General features: G+C 49.7%; 6 protein-coding genes across 6 annotated transcripts; 5 read left to right on the top strand and 1 right to left on the bottom strand.

The window, feature by feature from the left end:
• Positions 1 to 891: 891 nt before the first annotated feature.
• On the top strand, positions 892 to 4,438 carry ARB_07198 (WD40 repeat protein; the record flags this gene model as incomplete). Its single annotated transcript, XM_003014590.1, has 5 exons — positions 892 to 1,509; positions 1,660 to 2,205; positions 2,267 to 2,513; positions 2,599 to 3,251; positions 3,326 to 4,438. The coding sequence occupies 5 exons, from the start codon at positions 892 to 894 to the stop codon at positions 4,436 to 4,438; spliced, it is 3,177 nt and encodes a 1,058-aa protein (XP_003014636.1).
• Positions 4,439 to 5,313: 875 nt separating this feature from the next.
• ARB_07197 (ubiE/COQ5 methyltransferase, putative) lies at positions 5,314 to 6,432 on the top strand (the record flags this gene model as incomplete). The annotated part of the gene is made up of 5 exons (XM_003014589.1): positions 5,314 to 5,508; positions 5,560 to 5,664; positions 5,742 to 6,084; positions 6,159 to 6,332; positions 6,401 to 6,432. 5 exons carry the CDS (start codon positions 5,314 to 5,316, stop codon positions 6,430 to 6,432), a joined length of 849 nt encoding a protein of 282 aa, XP_003014635.1.
• Positions 6,433 to 6,768: 336 nt separating this feature from the next.
• ARB_07196 (uncharacterized protein) lies at positions 6,769 to 7,581 on the bottom strand (the record flags this gene model as incomplete). The annotated part of the gene is made up of 1 exon (XM_003014588.1): positions 6,769 to 7,581. One exon carries the CDS (start codon positions 7,579 to 7,581, stop codon positions 6,769 to 6,771), a length of 813 nt encoding a protein of 270 aa, XP_003014634.1.
• A 1,925-nt stretch (positions 7,582 to 9,506) lies between these two features.
• Positions 9,507 to 11,876, top strand: ARB_07195 (uncharacterized protein; the record flags this gene model as incomplete). Its single annotated transcript, XM_003014587.1, has 4 exons — positions 9,507 to 9,672; positions 9,735 to 10,225; positions 10,277 to 10,972; positions 11,037 to 11,876. 4 exons carry the CDS (start codon positions 9,507 to 9,509, stop codon positions 11,874 to 11,876), a joined length of 2,193 nt encoding a protein of 730 aa, XP_003014633.1.
• Positions 11,877 to 12,943: 1,067 nt separating this feature from the next.
• ARB_07194 (RAS small monomeric GTPase, putative) lies at positions 12,944 to 14,382 on the top strand (the record flags this gene model as incomplete). The annotated part of the gene is made up of 4 exons (XM_003014586.1): positions 12,944 to 12,992; positions 13,157 to 13,215; positions 13,236 to 13,713; positions 13,847 to 14,382. The coding sequence occupies 4 exons, from the start codon at positions 12,944 to 12,946 to the stop codon at positions 14,380 to 14,382; spliced, it is 1,122 nt and encodes a 373-aa protein (XP_003014632.1).
• Positions 14,383 to 18,977: 4,595 nt separating this feature from the next.
• ARB_07193 (C6 transcription factor, putative) lies at positions 18,978 to 20,103 on the top strand (the record flags this gene model as incomplete). Its single annotated transcript, XM_003014585.1, has 3 exons — positions 18,978 to 19,109; positions 19,198 to 19,295; positions 19,353 to 20,103. The coding sequence occupies 3 exons, from the start codon at positions 18,978 to 18,980 to the stop codon at positions 20,101 to 20,103; spliced, it is 981 nt and encodes a 326-aa protein (XP_003014631.1).
• Between the last annotated feature and the right edge of the window lie 463 nt (positions 20,104 to 20,566).

Here is a 20,566-nt window from a genome sequence, read left to right as displayed (position 1 = left end):
TGAGCATATACATTTCATGTAACGACGGAGCTGAATGACGTCCAAGCAGCAGGCAGAGACCAAACATCGCCTCAGAAAAGCAGATAGATGCATGTCAGCAGAAACAGACAGTTGGACCAGGGGCTGAGCCGAACAGAGTATTATTATTAACTGATACATACTCCGTACGGAGTACTTCACTGGCCGCTCCAGAGATACATCACTGCCTGTCTGACTGACAAAAAATATAAGCACGGCTGCGCTTCTGGATCGTGGCTGGGCAGCCGCCTGAGTTAAAACTCTTGTATGTCCCACTTGATGCAGAGGGATCGTTAATTCGCTGGCCCGTTTGAAATTCGATATCTGGTTATCCTCCATCGTCGCCGTCACTGCCGTCCACCTGTTATCGTTACCGGCGAATAGCCATCTATCTGCCTGTGGTCGTGCTGGGCCTGTTTATCTCCTTTCCGACGGTCTACTGAGACTAGCCTGGAGCTGTCCGGAACTCCTGGTTTCGCTAACACCTTGAGCTTGCCGCTATGAAATGCCTTGCATTCCATCGTACGAAAGGCATCACCGAGCTATCTTGTCGCTGAAGTCGATCATCCGTTTCATGCCTGGCTAGGGGATCGGACCTGCATACACGTTGGTTCCAGAGTGTCGAACGTGCCGTATAGTTAACTGGAGTCAAGACCTTATAACTGAAGCCCTTTCGAAAGGAAGCCGGTCTGCAAAACCAGAATACTGATTAGCAGAAAAGTGGGAGTAGTGTGAGAGGAGAAGGACGGATACCAGCAGGAGGAGAACGGGGAGCGGTTCATACACTTTTTCGAGGATCCGGGAATCTGAATACTCTCCGTCAATCGAGCCCGCAACGGGCGTACGACCGAACCCCCAACCGGGGCCGATGCCATGGCTCTTGCAACTGCATCTACCCAGTTCCTCCACCTTGCGAACGTTTTCCGACTCCTCAGCCTTCGAAGCGATGCCGATGATATAATTTTGGAGCTCCTGGGCAGGTTCTCGCTGGATAGGATATACGCTGATAGCAACCGTGAGAAGTTCCAACAACTTGTCAGCACTCTGCTATCGCAACTCAACGCTGTTCTCTATATCCAGCGCCTATCGCTCCCTTCGGACAAGGAGCAGGTTGAAGAATATGTGGGGTTCCTGGCGAATTGGGAGACCATCTCGCGGTCCATAGAATTCGTATTACAGGTTGTTCTCGAGGGACACGAGAATCTGTTCAATGTCCACCAGCAGCTGGATGTGCAGCTGGCCGACCTTGTCTCTACAGCGTTGCGTGTACTATCATTTCATCCCAAGAGCCTTCCAGATATAAAGGATCAGAAGCACCGGTTTGCTCGAATCCATCGGCTCCTTGATAAGCTACACGACCGTTACCCAGGTCCAAGGCCATGTCTCCTACTTATCTGCCGAGATATGGCTAATGCGTTGCGTATGGATCCTACATCGCTCCCACTGCCCACAAAGCTGATGAAGGAGATGCCCAACTTGGCCCTGGATTTGGTATGCTCATCCCTTCCATATATCTCGTTATCTTACTCCCTCTATAGTTATCCTTCCCCGCATTGTTAAAGCTAAGTTGCTGACTGTATAACGAAGTACCCATTACATGACTGCTTGTCGGAGCGATATGTCTCTACTATTGCTGAGCAGGAAGGCCCTTTTAACAACTGGCTGACACAGTTTTTGGCTCTGAGAGATATCACTCAGTTCGTTGTTGGCGCCTCGATTCAGTATGCAGTTTCGGAGGAGACTGAAGACTTTGACCTCCCAGCATCATGTGCCAAAACTAGAGATGCGATCCTATCCAGCCTGGATAAAATATACATGCCCAACAATTACCCAAAACTAGAATTGCTGTCCATGTTTAGTGAAGCATTTCGAACTATTTTACCAGATACACCCCCAATTAATGGGTTCCGAAATCTATCAGGGCTTCTTGGTGACGTCAATGGCGTAGAGGCCATCAAGTCATTCTGTTCATCGCTTTCAAACAGGCAAATCATTCATCGGTCAAGCGATGGACCTTTGATGCATGCTATTGCAGAGGTGAACAGACGCATAACTCTTCTCGATGACCCAAATGAGACTTCCGAAGACACGGTACCTCGAGTGCCCCGAGTATATGCGCTAAATTGCAAGTCCTGTCACCTCGCTGGGAATACTCAATTACGAGTTCTGGAGCAACTTGAATTTCCGGTACGTTTCTTCCGTGCAACTATCTCTGGTGAGATAATACAGACGCTAACATTATCCACAGAAACCGACCGAAGGGTCTGAGATTGGCCTACCCTCAAACACGAAATGTGTTCAATGCAAGCAAGTAGTAACTCTTGCGCGGGAGATACCCCTCATCAGAGAAACATGGGAGCTCCTAAATGATGTTGAATACAATGCTGATCCTCCCAGCGAGCTTCGGCACTTCTCCCCTCCGTATCAACTCTTTCCACCCAAAGTTCGTGACATCAATATATATACCTTACATTTTGATTCCGGTAAAACTGATAGTATGCATATAGATACTCTCCGACCCATCGTCATCTCTTAGGCCTCCACAGAGTCCTAACCCAAACCCTAGCCCGATCACTATAGGGAGATCTCCTACCACCGCTACTAGCATATCTCCAGTGTCACCCGATACAAGGCACGCTTTTGAAGATATTCATAATCAAGAACATTCATTAGGGTCAATAACCGAAGTGGTTAGCCCTGACGCTGAGATTTCTAGACAACATCTTACCAATACATCCGACCATTCTACCCATAATGGTTCTGAAACCCATCGCAAACAACCGGTTAAGATAGCAGATATTCATCGTACAGCAAGTCAGCATAGTGTTTCACCTCCTCGTCTTGGTACTTCGAGTAAGTCATTGCCTGGGAGGAAAATATCGAGGTTGTTTAAACCGAAGAGAGAACACCGGTCTACAGCCTCAGGAGATGCAAGCTCCCATTCGTCTGGATCAATGGAAAACCAGCGACCAGAGGAAATCTGCCTGAAGAATCTGACTAGTGCCGCAAAATCCCAAGGAAAAGGGAAGGTTTCAAAACTTATGAATGTCAGTCTTTCACAGAATAGCACCAATGCCCTATTCTGGATGCCCTCAACTATTCAAGTATGGGATGTTGGTGTGACGCCTGCAGCCGTGACTAGGATCATTCCCACCGAAGGCTCATGTCTCCTTGCTGCTGTTACAAAAAGATATCTAGCGTATATCGTTGGAAGTAAGGACCAAAAACTCACGGTATGTGCAAGCTATTATTGCCTTTAATGTTTCGTTTCTATCATCCGGCAGACGCTCATGACTATTACCTGTAGCTTCGAATCACCAATCTTTCTTTCCCCACCGCTGCACCCCTGGAATATCAAATGCCTTCATCTCAGTGGTGTAAAAGCATTGCCATTTGCCCAAGAGAGTCACACGTTGCTGTCGGATTTGAGAATGCTACCGTTCGATTCTTTAAAACCACCATGTTTGAACCCCAACGGGAGTTCCGTCTTCATAACCGATATCATACCCCTAGCGAATGTGAGAAATGTCCACCTGTCGACACTCTCTCGTTTTCGCCAGATGGGGAGACGCTCATAGCAAGCACAAGAAATGCGAAAGGCGTAATACAAACCTTCCTCCGGCGAGCGTCAACGTTCACTTTCCAAGAGCTCTCCAACTGCCACTATCCTATTCCACTGCATGAATCGGAAGATGGAGGAATCTCCTCAGTCCTGTATAGGCCTGGCGTAGGTGGAGAAGATGACTTGGTGTGTATCACAACATGGACACAGTCAGGTACACCGTTATTGTTGTCTCCCAAGACTGGGCATCGGGTCGAGATCAAAGCCGATGGTTCAGGGCATGGACGTCGTCTCGGCACACGGGTACAATGTGGCGCTTTCTCCTTAACTGGAAAACAGCTCGGCATGGTAAACGACAAAGGCCACCTCTACCTTGTGACTAACCTTAATTCAAGTGTGATGGAAGCACGAAGGCTTGCTACTACCAAGGAGCTTACGGCAAGATGCAGCTTTTTCGCGATGTCGTTCATGGTACTCCAGGGTGACGAATCAATAGTCCTCGCTTGGGCAGATGTAAACAAAAGCGTGGGCTATATTCGCAGGATACCAATTCCATTTACTGTACGTATACATGCCCAACCCCGCTTGCTTCCCGTGGTGATACTAACATATGTTGTACAGCATGGCGAGTCTACGGTGACGGACACCGCTTTGGCCCATCACCAAGATGTTACTGAACTTCCCGGAGACATTAGTGGCGGCACTTATTCATCATTTACTGACAGGTCTGGTGATACCTACCAGAATGCCACTCAACTGCCATCTCGGCCTGCTGCTCGGTATAGGACCGTATCGTCGCGCCCAGTGGAGCTTCCTGCTACTGACGGGCTGAGATCCTTATCTTTAAAAACGCAGTAGACTGGGAGTTTTCTAAGGCCATGAAACAGGATATCCTGTCCGAGTTCGGTCAAGGCATGCTCTTTGTGCTACGACATCGCACGCAGCCGAGGAATCTGGACATATACATACAACTTCAGCCTTAAGCCTCCTCTCACACTAAACGTGAGGTGGAGGTGACAGCTTGTACCTTCAAGCTGAATGTGGCTTCGCGCCGTATCCGGGATCAGACTCGGCCGGATAATCACTCAAGGTCCACTTGAACCAAGCTAACAAGCGACACCTGAGACGAATGGTAACTATTGACGCAGCGGGCGGCAGATGCCCAGCCTGAACGCCGAAAACTTGTAGGGAGACGATAGTTATTTTCGCTCAGACTTCTCCGTCAACCTATCCCGATGACAATCCTTCTTGTTTTGGGAACATATCCTACTTATCATTATTTAACTACTGGCACAATTTCGATGGAGGGCCGGATAGCTATCAAAATCCAGGATGAGGTCATACCGCACTTTCCGAGGGGAATCTGGACATGTACTTATTTATGCACGTTACTTATACGAGACGAGGGGAGTACAGCTCTTTTGCTTTTGGGCCTTGAATCTAGACACGGATATTATATATATAATTCATTCTGATTGTACTAGTAGCATGGATGAGAAGTAAAATATGAAAGCATGAAAGCCGTTGGAGGGTCCAAGCCCCTGTTATGAGTTGTTTGCTTCGCTCCTACCAATCAGAAGATGGTTGTGACATACCCTCCTTGGCTGCTACTCGGAGGCGTTAGATATATAAACCACGGAGAAACAGACGAGGACGGGAGTGAATATCCGCTATTTTTGCACTCTGAAAGCCACTGTATTGACATCTTCTGCGGGTTATTTTGACAGACAGTTATGGAGAACCAACAGGTTTATAACGATGTTCAGAAGCACTATGGTTTAGCCGCGAGAACTAGTGACGATAATGCCTATAGCCGGAAGGTGGCGGCGGCCTTTGGATACAGCGAGGAAGAACTGGCCAACACGCCGGCAAACGCCAATCTTGGGCTGAGCTGCGGCAACCCGCTGGCATTGGCAAACTTGAAAGAGGTCTGAGATTTGTTTAATTGATTTGCAGTACATCGCTAACTCGGTAAATAGGGTGAATGTGTGATTGATCTCGGCTCTGGCGCCGGATTCGATGTATTCTTAGCTGCGAAGGCCGTGGGGTCTACCGGCAAGGTCATCGGGGTAGACATGAACAAGGTAATGGGGGGAAACCATTGTGTCCAGTAGTTTGTTCAGACCATGCCGTCCAGCCGCTGACATTTGTTTTGGGATAGGACATGCTCGAGAGGGCCAACAAGAATAAGGAAAACGCAAAGGCAGAGAACGTATCCTTTGTCGACTCGCAGATCACGGCCATCAACCTCCCTGACTCCGTTGCCAATTGTATTATCAGCAACTGCGTGGTGAACCTTGTCCCCGAGTCAGAGAAGCAGCTTGTTTTCAACGAGATGTTCCGGCTCCTCAAGCCAGGTGGTCGAGTTGCCATCAGCGATATCCTTGCTAAAAAGCCACTTCCAGCAGAAATCCTTAATAGCGTGGCCCTCTATGTTGGCTGCATTGCTGGTGCCAGTCAGGTTCAGGACTACGAGAAGTACCTTCGCAAAGCTGGTTTTGACGGTATGTTCCAAGGGGGTAGTTGGATGACTTTGGATCCTCTAATGGCCATGTATATGTGCTCACGATTCATACAGAAGTCCTTATCGTCGACACCAAATCCGACCTGAACGTTTATACAACCGCCAAAGACGACGGCCAGGCTACTAGTGGCTGTGGTACGAAGAGTAAGCCAGGTTGCTGCAGTGGTGGAGTGGTCTCAGCCGAGTCGGCGGCTGAAGTTGCAAATGTTGACTTTAACGAATGGGCGGGTAAGTTATATAACTTGTTTTCTTTTCTTTTCCGATGGAGGCTCCACAGACTATTGACGAGGTTATAGGTTCCTTCAAGATATATGCCATCAAAGCATGAACAAGTTCCCAGATCTGTCATTTCCAAGGCCCGAGTGTCCTTTTATCGGAAATAGAAGAATATTTAATTCGAAAGGCGGGTAATTGATAATCAATTCGAAATTAGACTGCCATAATGAATCATGATTTTGAGCAGGAAGCTCAGGCTCTTTCCCAGGCTCTTTCGTTTCTCTCGTCGTTTATAAAGGTAAACAGTCCAGGGATCCTCGCAGAGAAGGATAGACGGATCAAGATATTAAGAAAAAAAAAAAAGGGAAAAAAAAGGAAAAAAAGAAACTGTTATCATTTCAGGGTTGACCTCATTATCGACGACCATGATTTTGGACTTGTCGGGATATCATCCCCGATCCATCACCTGGAAGATGGTCATGTTGTTGACCATGCAGCTTGTGTTTGATCCGCATCCCAATTCAGCACGCACCGATTGCTCATCGCAGTCCCCTCGCATGCTCGCGATTATTCTCGCGGCCTCTTCGCAAGGAGTGGTGTCTTCACTCCATTGTTTAGATGAGCTGGGGGCGGACACACAGCTCGATGATGGATTATTATTATTAGCGACATCAACTTGGGCCGTGGTGCTGTCAGCCGGACCAGCGGAGCAAGCCTGTGGTGCTGCAGAGGGTACTCTCTCAGCCACTACTGGGGCTGGACATTCCCGGGGTTCCTGCTTCGGCTGGCAACACCTTGATGGTGCAGGACTTGCGTGAACGGGTGCAGGCGAAGGTTGTCCCACGGTTGTTGCTGGCACCGCTGCTGGCACCACCACTGGCACTGTTGTAGCGGGTAACGTTGCTGCTGAAGTTACTGGTGAAGTTTCTGGTGCAGTTGCAGACCCTGTTGCTGGTGCAGGTGCAGCTGCAAGGACCCGCTTCTCAGGGGCAGAGCTAGGGCTGCTGTTGTGTTCTTCAGCGTATGCGAGATACTCGTCTATCTTTGCATCCGTGACCCCAAAGGAGTTCAGCAGCGATCTCAGCATGACATTCTGTCTCGCTACCTTCCTGGCTGCGGTCTGCACTTCGATAGTGACGTCGACTCCATGGCGTTCGTATCGCTGGAGCCGGGCTTCGAGGTCCTGGATGTATTCCTTCCGGCGGGCGCGAGAACGGCGTTGGTTCTCACGAACACGAGCAGCTGCTGGATTGGCAGCCATGGCCAGCCGTCATGGTCTCCCTAGCGGGGGCGTCTGGAGGCCAGCTGGCGACAAACGGGCATGCCAGGTCGATCTTCGAGCGCGGTCGTTGATCTGTCGAGGTTCTGATGAAGTCGAGAAAGTCGAAGATTTTTCGCAGCGCAAAAACAAGGCAGAATTTAACGTTTGGCGCCAGAGCCAATCAGAGGACGCCCGTGACATGCAGCGCTAGGCTGTTTATATAGGACAGCGTATTTCTTCTATTATTTACTATCTACTATCTACTGTCCGTATTTACTTGCTGGCTACTTCGCTGTCTCTGGCAAAGGATGGTGGATGGAGGGATCTTTTTGATAGAGATCGATATATCCGCCCGAGTGGGATGAGGAATGCATGCCTAACTAATTTTACTCTGCTCCAAGCAGCCAGGAGAAAGAGTACCCTGTGGAAGGACGAGCACCGAGGGAGCAACAAGGGCGAAGCTGAGCAGCAGAGACATGCAGAGGAGGAGAGCGGGATACTCCGTAGCGTCGTCTTTTAACGTGGCCGTTGGTGCTGGCTATGGGGCGTTCAATTCTTATATTCATACTCATGCATCCGGAGTACGGAGTACGCCGTTTGAAGACAGGCATCGCCGTCTAGATAGCTTCAATTTTATTCTAGAAGACGAGAAAAGTCGGGCCCAACCTTAGCAGTAACATGCTCATGACGCAAAGCACTAGAAATCCTTAGTGGTGGCCAGTATGTCCTCCAGTGGAGGCTCTCAAGGGGCCCCCGTTAAGGACAGGGATGACTGGTGAGCCAGCTAACAAGCTAGCTAGTACAGAGTTACAAGCTAGCTAACTACTTATATGCTGTCGATGCCCACGCTGGCGGGGAATTTTTCTTCTTCATACCAATCCGTCAACTCAGCAATTTCACTAAGAGCGGAGGTATGAGAAGATATAATCGGGGGAAGGGAAGAGTTATCTGATCGAGCTAGCAGCTGGGCCAGCCGCTAAATTGATTTAATATCAGAACTTGTGGAGCCATCTGATATCGCCAGCTAAGCGCCGTGAATAAGTCCGCCACAGAATATTATTACCTGCAGAAGACGTTTCGAAGTCCGGATGCAAGCCAAAGACAGTTGAGAGGCGGACTAGATGAGCAATGTTGACCTTTTTAGTCCAATATTGAGAGCATCGTCTCCTAAAGACGGTAATGATGCTGCCAACAACCAACATATCTATCTAGCAGCGACAAGAAGAACGCTGCCTCACTAACGAACAAGAAGAATGCTGCAAGAAAACTCAACTAACTGAACGGTGTTGGCCGTTGGGCCTCGCCCTTCGACTGGCCGCGGGCTGTGGGTTCATATTTGCTGGCTGCGAGAGCATAACCAATGGCTAGCAGACAACCCCTGGTGACACCACGAGAGCAAAACACGGCGGTACAATGGCCTGTCCTCTTAATATCGGAGCACTGCTCGTATTTCTATGCAGTCTGCCTCAACAAGTGGGCTTAGAGTCGACCAAAGGGCTCTATTGGGCCGGAGATTCCAACGGTCAGGTGGTGTGTATAGAGAATTTGAGCTACCCGCCGGGTAAGGGGGAGGAGATTTCACCAAGCGCCGGCCAGATGCCTCCGCTAAATTGGGCCCTTCATCAGGGGTATAAATACAGAATAGACCCTTCTCTATTCCCCCAATACTTGATGAAGAAGGGTTGCAGGGCTGCAGATTTCTTCTTCATTTCTACTTCGTTCTTCCTTTTTGTCTGTTTATATTTTATTTGATCTGTGTCATTGAGACGTAGATAGATCTATAAGACAGCCCTTATACATACCATCTCCCTACCACGAGTCGTTTACATATCATCTTACTCCTTCGTGTATATTTGTTTTCTGTACATTGTACAACTGATAACTGCCCCTCCTTTTTTTATTCTTTCTTGGTGTAAGATGCAGTCATGGGTTGGTTACATCATGGCATCGTTGCAATGGCAGCGTTGTCTTCCATAATTCCCCAAACACTCGCATTGCCGAGTCCGATATCCTCGAACGCAAATCAGCGCCAGGAACCCTGTGCACTGATAGCCAAGGCGCAAGAGGAACAGCGAAAGAAGGATCCATATGGTAAGCTACTTCGTAGCTCATGGCTATTCTGTGTGCAATCTTATTGAACCTGTCGTCTATAGCACGGGCATTACTCATCGAGGCCGGGCTGGCTCATGCCTGTCTAACATCCGTTCCGATCAAAAAGTCACACGCTCTTAAACTCATTGATGGTCTTTTCCCCTTTCTCGAATGGCAGAGCACAATTGATTATCTCAAGAATCCGCCCAAGGGATATCAGCTTCCTGGGGTTGACGTGGAAGGCGGCCTAAAGAAGATAAGGGATAAAGTGAGCCGTGGCGAGTATCCCAATGAGTATTCGTTCCAAAATGAGTTGACTGCACTGATAGCATCTGCTCATGACGGACATTTTTATGTCGACTTTGACCTTATGAGCGTGTTTAAGTTCGGGAGACCTGACATTGGGCCGCTCGTCTCTGTCTCCCAAGACGGGGTGAAGCTCCCAGAGGTATACGTCTTTAGTATGTATTGCAAGAATGCTTCTTCTTCTTCTTCTTCTTCTTCTTCTTCTTCTTCTTCTTCTTCTTCTTCTTCTTTTCTAGCCTCGTGTGCAGTTAGTTGCTAACGGACATGTAATCTAGGTGATTTGAATGCAACTGTAAAGGAGGGAGCAAAATGGAAACCGTCTGCAGTCACACAGATCGACGGCGAGGATGCCATCGACTGGCTGCAGAAGTGGTCACACCATGGCGGCCAGCGTGATCCAGATTCATTGTACAGCGCCCTCTTCTACTCTATTCCAAAGATCGACCAGGGCTGGTACGGAAGCTTCTATTCGATGACAGGTGTGTACCCTGGCGATAACACGACTCTTACCTTTGGAAACGGCACGACGAGGTCGTTTTTGAATCGTGCCAGTACCAGGGAATTGTGGGCCGGGGTGAAGGATGGTGAATCGTTTTACCGTCAATTCTGCAATGATGACAATGCGGAGGAACGACGGAAGAGGAGGGATAACAGACACAGTGCCATTACGACTGTTAGCCAGAGAGAAGTCCACTTTGAGAAACGGGATGAGCCTGGCAATTCGCCGAGACCACTCTTCCCAAAGGCAGTGGAGGAGTTTGGAACTGGTGCAGTAGCAGGGTATTTCCTTGATGGCCGTAACGACGCAGCCGTGTTGTCTATCAACTCCTTCCTGGCAGAAGACAAGTCCGGCGGACTGCAATTCCAGCAGTATAGTGCTGTGGTCAGCAGGTTCCTGGCTGATTGTGCGAAAGAGAAAAAGTCGAAGCTCATCATCGATGTGACTGGAAATGGAGGCGGCACCCTCTTGATGGGCTATGATGTGTTCAAACAGGTAATTCTCCCCCGGTTTGATATGTTTCCAGTTTTTTCGAGACAAAGACCTAACATGGCTCTAGTTATTCCCCAAGAACGATCCCAATGATGCTTCTAACCTGCGGGCTACCGACCAGCTTGATTTCGTAGGCAAAAAAGTGAACAAGGCACTATCAGATGGCAGTGGCGGCAAAGAGGTCGAGGCCCTGCGAGGAAAGGAGTTCGACGCTTCTGTGTTTATGGACATCCATGGACGGCCCCGGAAGAACTGGAAGGACTTCTTCGGCCCTGACGAGGTCAGTGGCTTCAAGTTCACGAGCCTGTCGACCTGGGATCTGGGGAACAAGGACGTGGCTGGCTTTGCAGGGCAGTCAACGGTGGCCGGGTACCTGGACCGAGCTAACCTGCCTCCTCCCGTCTTCCAGCCGGCGCAGATGGTCCTGCTGACCGACGGTGCCTGTGGCTCGACCTGCGCGCTAATGGCCGACCTGCTGAGGCGCAACGGGGTGAAATCAGTGGTGATAGGCGGACGGCCACGCCATGCTGGCCGGGTCGAGGCAGTCGGCGGCGTCAAGGGCACGCAGACGCTGACCTTGGATCAGATACGTGGTGTGGCCATACTGACCGTCGACGACCTCTCCGACAAGAAGGAACAGGAGCGTCTGGCAAAGACAGCCATCGGCAAGGTGGCCCGGAACGGCGACGATGCGCTCTCTCGCATCAAAGAGGGCGGAGTCAACTTTCGCAACGCCGTCCATCCGGACGATAGCTCGAAGACGCCGCTACAGTTTGTCAGCGAGCCAGCGGACTGCCGGCTCTGGACAACAACGCCCATGCTGTTCGACATGAATGAGGTCTGGCGCACCGTGTATGACGCTGCCTGGGGGGATGGCAGCAGCTGCACTCCGGGATCGATCGTCTAAAGCACCAGCACAAGCATCAACACCGGTAGCTAAGTAGCTAGTAGCTCTCGGCAGCATCCATGTTCCCTGCTCGGCCCAGACAAATGACATGCAGAAGATAATCTTGGGATGACGATGGTCGGCCTGCGAGGTAGTTTAGTCGTTCGTCATATCGTATCCAGGCCTGTCTGATGTATATATCATCTCGCACACGATTCCAATATATTCCCTCCCCCTGCATATTATTATTATTCGGTAGCAGACACATCCTCTGGCCCCTCTCCCCCTTTTTTTTCCTTCTTTCCAGCGTTGCACCAGTTGTATGTACAGAGTACATGGATTAAAATGAATCAGACTCATAACAGCCATATAGAAATACAGCATCCAGCACCAGCACCAGCACCAGCACCAGCACCAGAACCAAGCACGAAGCCCAGAATCCAGCGGAAAAAGCAAGCTGTTCCCTCCCAGCTTCTGGACGCTCGAGTTGCACATCGCAGCCAACTCGGGGCCTGCGCGATACTGCATAGGGCATAGACAGCAACCAAGCAGCTGGGGAAGGCCCTTTTCTTCTTCCTCTCCGCTCGTCGTCCTGCGAGGCGATAGCTTGTACATACTTAGTGTAGAGACCACGCAGCCCGTATAAGAGACGAGCGCACACCCGGTGGGTTCCAAGGGGGGGAGCGGGCTCCTCAGGCGCAGGCAACCAGACAGACGATGGCGACTCTCTGAAACACGCAGGCCAGGAAAAAAACCAGCGCAGGCAAGGCGACAGATCGCTTTTCTCACGCCATATTCGCCGGAGGACGCTGACGGACGCCGCTGTTATCTTCGCCCTAGACGACCAGTTAGCAGAGACTCCGATAGATATATATATTTATATACACACACACACAGAGAGAGAGAGAGAGACAGGCTGCTTGCGCTATAACTCCCTAGTATAGGCGGGCTGGCCGGCGCTGCGACTCGAGATCCCACCCCCGGGTCGATACGAGAACGACGGCGGAATCGTCTTCGCGTGCGTTTGCCGGCGCTGTCCGCAAGCCCATGGCGGAGACGATTTCCATTACTATCTGCGGTGATGGAGGATGCGGTACGTTGTCGTCGTTGTCGTTGTCGTTGGTGATGTTGGTGTTGGTGTTTGTTGTTTGTTGTTATTAGCAGGGCCTGGACAGTTATATAACGACCGGGACGGGATGTTTTGATAGCTGACTGCAACCAGGCAAGTCGTCGATTACGCTGCGGCTGGTCCGAAGCCAGTGGACTCACGAGTAAGTAGAGCCGGTTATCCAGGCATCCAGAGATCCAGCGAGGCGTTTCGTGGGCTAACATCGCGGCCGCAGGTATGATCCAACCATCGGTACGTCCAGACAGTGATAGACAGAGAAGAAGAAGACGGAGACGGAGACGACGAAGAGCAGTCTAACACGACGAGATGCTATAGAAGACTCCTACTCGGTGACTCGGACGGTCGACGGGCTGCCGTACTTCCTCTCGCTCACCGACACGGCCGGCCAGGAGGAGTATCGCGGCCTGTGGGCTGCGTCGAATCTCAATTCCGATGCCTTTCTGCTGGTGTACGACATCACCAACGAGCCCACGCTCGAGACGCTGGGCCACTTCATGGAGATGATAGACATGGAGACGGAGAACCGGGAGGAGCAGAACATCCGCCTGCTCAAGCAGTTCTATCGCGACTATCCCGACCAGCCGCCCGAGGACGTCCCGCCGCTGGGCATGCCGCCGCCAGTCAAGATCGTGGCCGGCAACAAGTGTGATCTCAAGGAAGCCCGGGTCATCAGCTCCAGACGGGGCCTCGAATGGGCCAGGAGCAGAGGCTGCGGCTTCATGGAGACCAGTGCGTGGGAGATGGTCAATATCGAGGAGACCTTTGCCTGTACGCCGCATCCCTTTTTTTTTACTACTTATTATTATCATCATTATCATTATCACTGACTAACGGTGGACAGTGATTGTACGACGGGTAGTAGAGGCCCGTAAGCTACACCGGGAGCAGCAGATAGCTCAGCTCCATGCTTTCAAAGAGGCAGAGCAGCTCTCTTCGGCCTCACGCTTCTTCTCCGCCGCCTGCAGGCGAGCCACGGAGCCCATAGCCCTCAGCCAGACGGCTCCTCTCACCACAGAAGAGAGACAAGACCCTACAGGACGCAGTGTCAGCTCGGGCGCTCGCTCCCGTCGGCGAAGCATCTGGCTCATCGTCCAACAGGCACTGACCAGACGGGCCAACGCTGCCAATTCGAAACGTCCCAGGTCTGGTCAGCCGATCCTCAACCCCAATCAGTGGGAGAACCAGAGCCAGGGCCAGGGCCACAGCCAGGGGCAGTCTCGTCCGGGCACCCTGTCCACGCATTCGAGCAAGAAACCAGACCCGGACATGGGCGAGCCAGGTTACCCTAGCAACTATCCTCACTCAGACCACAGACAGGCTGGACTCGGCCAGTTTAAACCTTCAGAGCGTGTCTCCATACCGTGGTGGAAGACGCTGTGCTGCTGTAGCGGCAGTTAAGCCATCCACCCACGTCACTACAGCTATACTTAAGCTATATATACACCATGGCTAGCCCCTTCATTGCCCCTGAATATCCCCTTTGTTCACCGTCACCTGGCCACCACCAATCCCGATTACTACTCTAATGCCTGTCACACACAGCTCGCTACCTCGACTCGACCACGCGACCTCCTTCCTGATCTTTCTTTGCTTTTCTTTATTAGCTATATAATTCCCCACGGCTGGATCGGAACCTCTCATTCTTGCCCTTCTCTACCTAGTTTTACTCGATTTGATACATATATAGAGGTCCGCACCACTGCGTCTTAATCCCGTCTTGCTCTGGGTGGATAGTTTTGCATTTTATTGCTTTTCTTTATTTATTTATTTCTTTCTTTCTTTCTTGTCTTGTCTTTTCTTTTGATTTTGATTTAAGCTGGCTGGATGCATGTTTCAACATATATCTTGCCTGTTTATCCTGCCTAACGATTACGGAGTATGTCCACCCACATATATACACATTTCTACGGAGTATGATTTGAGTGTCTAGCAGCAATCCTACTGTTTTTTTGCATTGTTTGTGTTTATTTACTTTGCACCCATTTATTTAAACTTAGCTTTAATTGCCGACAGTAAGTTTGGTCAATGGGACAGGGACAGGGACACCCTAATTCTGGGGCCTATGAAGGAGTCGTAACATGCAGACCATCTTCATAAACATACAGCTGCTGAACACCTGCTAGAGCCACCGTTTCTTCAAGCTGGCCGAGCGAGGGATTGCAGATTCGGTCCTTCAACCGTGCCAGGGATATGGTGAGCAAGGGGGACACCCACTCTCATCATCTATATCCCACGATCCATCCTCCGTAGGAACCAGGTATCAACGACAGTAATAGCAGAAGACTCATATACCAGCTCCCTTCCAACGGGATGTGGAATCAAGAAAACAAATCGGTATATTAATTGAACCCAGCGCTTTTATTCTCCACGGAAAGCTCCCCCGCGGATCCTGCGGCTCGGCAGTAGGTGCCGCTCAAAGAGTCTATTTTCCCCCACGGGTGGTCACTTGCAGCTCTGCCCCTATGTATGCATTATTCAATGGTCTGTATGCATCTTCGTCTAACGCCCCCCAGGCACGGAGCATTCGGGCTCGCAGCAGTGTGATTGAGTGGATAATGGGGCGCCTCAACCCAAAATTCCCCGGCTTCTCAAGCTCAAGAACCTTTGTTCATTCTCCTTCTTCCTCTCAACCACCTTAACGTCTCGCCGTCCGTGCCGAGCAAGGGTAAAAATGGCACAGTATCACACCACCACCTCTTGCACGAGTGGGTGGCCCGTACTGTGCATATCACCGACATATAACCTTGAGACGTCGGGAGCTCGCCTCGCAACATGGAGAGTCCGGGGGTTGCTTAACGACTATGTTAGCGGTTTAAATCCTATCAATGTACGCTTATGTGCCTCTTACCCGTCTTATATTAACATAACTTCTCAATTGACCAGGGACAATGAGTCGAGTCTCCGGTCTTGATGTTGATACTTCATATAGATAGATCTATGCCGCTTGAGCCGCGCTGAGAGAGAAGAGCTGCCATCCCGCCCAGGAGCAAACCACTAGTCAACGATGTACCCCGTATTGCCGTATTATTCCTTCTCTTGGGTGAGATTCTTCATCTTCATCCCCGTCTTGTTTTCTATCATCGTCGTCGTCTGTCATTGTCGTCGCTGTCGTCGCCGCCAGTGTTTATGTTCATTTTATGCACCACGTGATATGAAATACGCTTTCCATTATTACAGTAACATTACACATTTTCAGTGTGAAGTTTCGTATTGTATATACCTGTAATGTAAGCACGTGATATGGCTCTCCGCAAGCCCCCAAAAAGGACATCGACGACAACGCTAAAGCAAAAGTAGATCCAAACAATCAATTTTCAACCAACATCGCGATATTGACGGCTGCAGAAGAGATGCCATGCTGGAAGAGGGCAAAAGGTGAGGAAATGAATCCGAATGAAGGCTGACTCGGGGCAATGACAGCACTGGATTCAGCCCTGGATAACCAGCCACGGGATGACGAGTCGAAGCTGCTGCTCTCCAGCTCGCTTACGAAGTACACAGACGTATACGTGTTTAGGTCGCGGCCCGTCGACAGGCATTGTGTTTGATTGAAGGGGGATTCAGGCCAGTAACTTACTCGCCGGCGATAGTGATGCTGTCCTTACAGGCACACAACGTGGGGTACGGCCACTCTAACGCGGGTCTGCAGCCGTTGGTCGAAGCTGCTGGTCTTGTGGCCAGCTTTAACTATACAGGGGGGAAGAGACATAACGAGAGCCTACATATGTACTCCATACTTCCTCCCCCCTTTTAGCCTGATCAGGAGATCGCTAGACGAGGGGTATATCGTGATGCGAATCCCGTCTTTCTGCTTAATACCGACCGGACGGAGAGACGGAGGACGGAGTTACGGTGCGCAGCCTCCGCTCTCGTTACTTAGGCACTTGTTGTTGATATTCCAGCCACAAATCGCAACCGTTGCCCAATACAGGTACAAAATCGTATTTGTGGTGGATGAGCAGCTCTTCTTACAGGGGCCGTAAAAGCCCACAGCCCACAGCCCACAGCCCACGCGATGCACATCAATAATAAATAGCCAGGAGACGAATGAATGGAATCTTGCTGCCTATCCTCCAGCAAAGAAAGGGGGAGAATCGGGTTCTTGGCCTCGCGAATACGCTGCTGCGTTTGCGCCCTGGTTCCAGGAAAAAAAAAAAATGCAAAACATGCTAAGAGAAGGTCAAAACGAAAAATTAAAAATGAAAAAAAGGCAAAGAGGACGATGAAGGAGCAAAGTCATGGCGGACGAATTTGTCAACCATGCGGCAAAAGCGCTGCAATTCACCAAATAAGCATAAGAATTGTTAAGAAAAAAAGCAAGATTCATGTTCGTCCGGGATGGATGGTCGCAAAGTCCGGTATTTGGCTTACAAACTGATACGTCTCGGATACGGCACCAGAAGTCCTCTCTCACCAATAATTTGGAATCAAGCGCTCTGCATAACTAATACAGCTTGGATGAGTCAGTTTGCAAAATAAGAGGCTGCGCTAAAGAGAGGTCGGTTGATGATCTCCTTGTCTCGCTCCGGGCCCGACTCGGCACCAAAGTTCCTCCTTCCGCGGACGAGGAGAGGTAACAGACGCAGAGCGAGCCAGAGCCAGAAAAGACGAGAAAAGAAACCGGAATGACGGCAGTCACACATTCAGAAAGACTAACAAGGGCCATGAGTTACTTCTACTCACACGGCAATATGGAGCCTTTTTATATTCCTGGGTTCCATCGTCACGAGCTGTGGTCGAAGCCTAGACAAGAAAAAAAAAATAAAGGCGAAGTTTGCTCCGAAATAGTTACATTCCATGCGAGATGCAGACAGGCGTATACGCACTCTTAGCAAAATGTATGTTAATGTCATTGCAGGTATGCAAACGAATACTTTCCAACATGACAGGACCGACCAGCTATGATCCCAGGATCCAGGGACATAACCAGCTCGAGGCCCTTCGGCCAAGGATAAACAAGAACAATAGTTCTGGGAATGACATCAACGGCTCGGCGAGTAAAGCGACATTATTGCATGCTCGCACTCCCTCGACCATGGAACTGTCTTATTTTTAGTTTTCCTTTTTCTTTTTACCTCATGTTGGCTTGTCACTCATTTTTGCATGAAATTTCGCAAAAAAGACACTTTGGGGGTGGAAGAAAGGGAGCCCAGCTGTCATCCAGCCTCCATTCCTCCAGCCCACACACCCACCCCAGCCCAGTCTAGTACGGAGACCGACTCCGTGGACTTTGACTAGGTATCATTTGCTTATGATCAATCGGTGCCGCGTTGGAGTACTGCGATGTACTATATGTACTCCTGCCAGCCGAACTAACTTTCGGGGTTCCTTGAGATGAGCAATGTCGTATAAGATAAACATCACTGCCCTTTCTCTTTTATATTTCTTCCTTCTTCCCCCCTAGTTGGAAGAAGATAGGATATTAGAGCATTCACTCTCCATATTTTCCACGGCTTTCTTTCTCTTTCTCTCTCTCTCTTGATACTTCGAGTTGATCTTGACCTCAGAACTAGAGAACAATAAGAAAAGGTGACACTTGAGCGTCACCATCTACGAAAGGCATTGCTCGTTGCTATTACACTTATGCCGCCGCGATCATTCCTGTCACCAAGAAGACTGTTCAATTAAGCTCGCTAAGCTACTATATACAACTCTACCAGGCTCACGGCTTACCAAAGAGTCGCTAATTTTAACGACTTAATTGCTTAATTTCTTTTCCCCCTTCCGCACCATTTTATCGAGCGCCTGAGGCATCGTTAGTGAAAAGCGCAAACGAAGCAGGTACCAACATCCATTAGCATTTTCCCGTATAACTCACGACACAACCAACCAAGCGTCTGGAGATACCCATCCGTCAAATAAAGGTTCAACATAACCTGAACAAGCAAAGGCAGAAAGGAACGGGTCCTCTCAGGGCGTTCCATTGCCCCCTCAAATACCCCTGAGCATTGAAATACAAAGGCGCAGTAAAAGATATTACTGTTATTGGTGCCATGCCTAGCTCGCGAGCCATGTCGTCGTCGTCATCACCAAGGATGTCAAGCCTGTCAGACTCTAATGACAGCAACGGCATTCGCAAAAGGGTCGGCAAGGCCTGTGATAGATGCCGACTTAAGAAATCAAAGGTACGCACAGAGCCATAGCAGAACGGGACATACAGTTTGCCACGTTAAACCATGTGCTAACCGACGGGCCCTTTTCCGTTTTACGTAGTGTGATGGAGATTTGCCCTGCGCCCGATGCAGTGCTGATAATGTTGTCTGTGTGTATGGAGAGCGCAAGAGAACACATGACAAAACTTATCCCAAAGGGTAAGTCAACTTCTCCATTTCTGGGCATCAATCCCTATATTGATCGTTACGCTATAGATATGTTGAATTGCTGGAACATCAGCAAACCTCGCTGGTTTTTGGCATCCAAGAAATGTATAAGTTGTTGATTAAAGGGAATAAGTGGCCTGGCCAACCATTAAATAACTCCCATAATGGTCATCCGTTGACACATGACATACTGGAGCGACTGGGGGCGTTGAATGTAGCAGATGGGCCAGCCAATGCCGGGCTGCCGAGATTTGAAGAGGATTTGGAGGCGATGCAAGCTCAACTGCTACGCAAAAGTCCAGAACGGGCGCAAGTGACCCAGCCTACCGGGCGAATGGAGCTAGCCGAACAGACAGATACGATGGGTCTGTTAGATCAACCAGAGAAAATGGACCTTGAAGAGGAACAGGGCCGAGGAGAATCGATGGATTCAACTTCTGAGGGGACATCCCCTCCTTCTCATGCGACCGAATCCTCCTCCCCATCGAGTCTCCCAAGCCCGGTGCTGGAAGACACCTTTGTCATCGACAGTTTCCCTCAGGCGCTCTCCACTTCAGAGCCCCATCAAGGCCATAGTCAACTGGCTGCATCCTTACAGCAGCTATATTATGCCCAGCAACAGCAACAGCAGCAAGACCAACAGACGGCATTCAATCCCGCAGCACTCTTTTCGGACCTAGCCACAGCACGGAGTGAAGGCATTGTCTCACCACAGAACCTCCAACTGGGATTTGCAGATGCGCTGCTGACGTTTGACCAAATGGAATCAATTCAATCTCAGTATATCCAAATTCCCTGAATCCTCTAAAATAACTATGCATACTAACCAGTTTTAAAGTAACATGTTTCCAGACCTAACGAGTTCTACCCTTGTCTAATCCTGATGACCTTACAGTATGGCCTACGAATCTCTTTACTTTTTCTTTAATATTCCCCTGGAATACACGATTATTCGCTCCTTGGATGTCTCTCATACTACGTTTTGAAGGAAAGGATAGGGCATGAATGGTTTTCTTCTTGTGCATTTGCTGGCGTTAATGTTTTTCCCTTGGTTGTATATTCACGTTTAGCAGATGCTGGTGGCAAACGCTGGATAGTTACCAGGTTCTCCCCTCTCATTCAATCATTCTAGACTTTTGATGACGATCGATGCTATCCCTGATTTCTGTTCGCGCCTTTTCCTCGTCCCTTAAAAATAGGAACTTGAAAGTTCTAGTTAAGCTACGTAACTAGTTACCTAAGGCAAAAAGGAAAAAGCAAAA

This window comes from Trichophyton benhamiae (genome assembly GCF_000151125.1).
Source record: "Trichophyton benhamiae CBS 112371 chromosome Unknown contix00378_25.r1.exp, whole genome shotgun sequence".
NCBI classification, from domain to species: Eukaryota; Fungi; Ascomycota; class Eurotiomycetes; order Onygenales; family Arthrodermataceae; genus Trichophyton; species Trichophyton benhamiae.
This window is presented reverse-complemented; position numbering and strand designations above follow the sequence as displayed.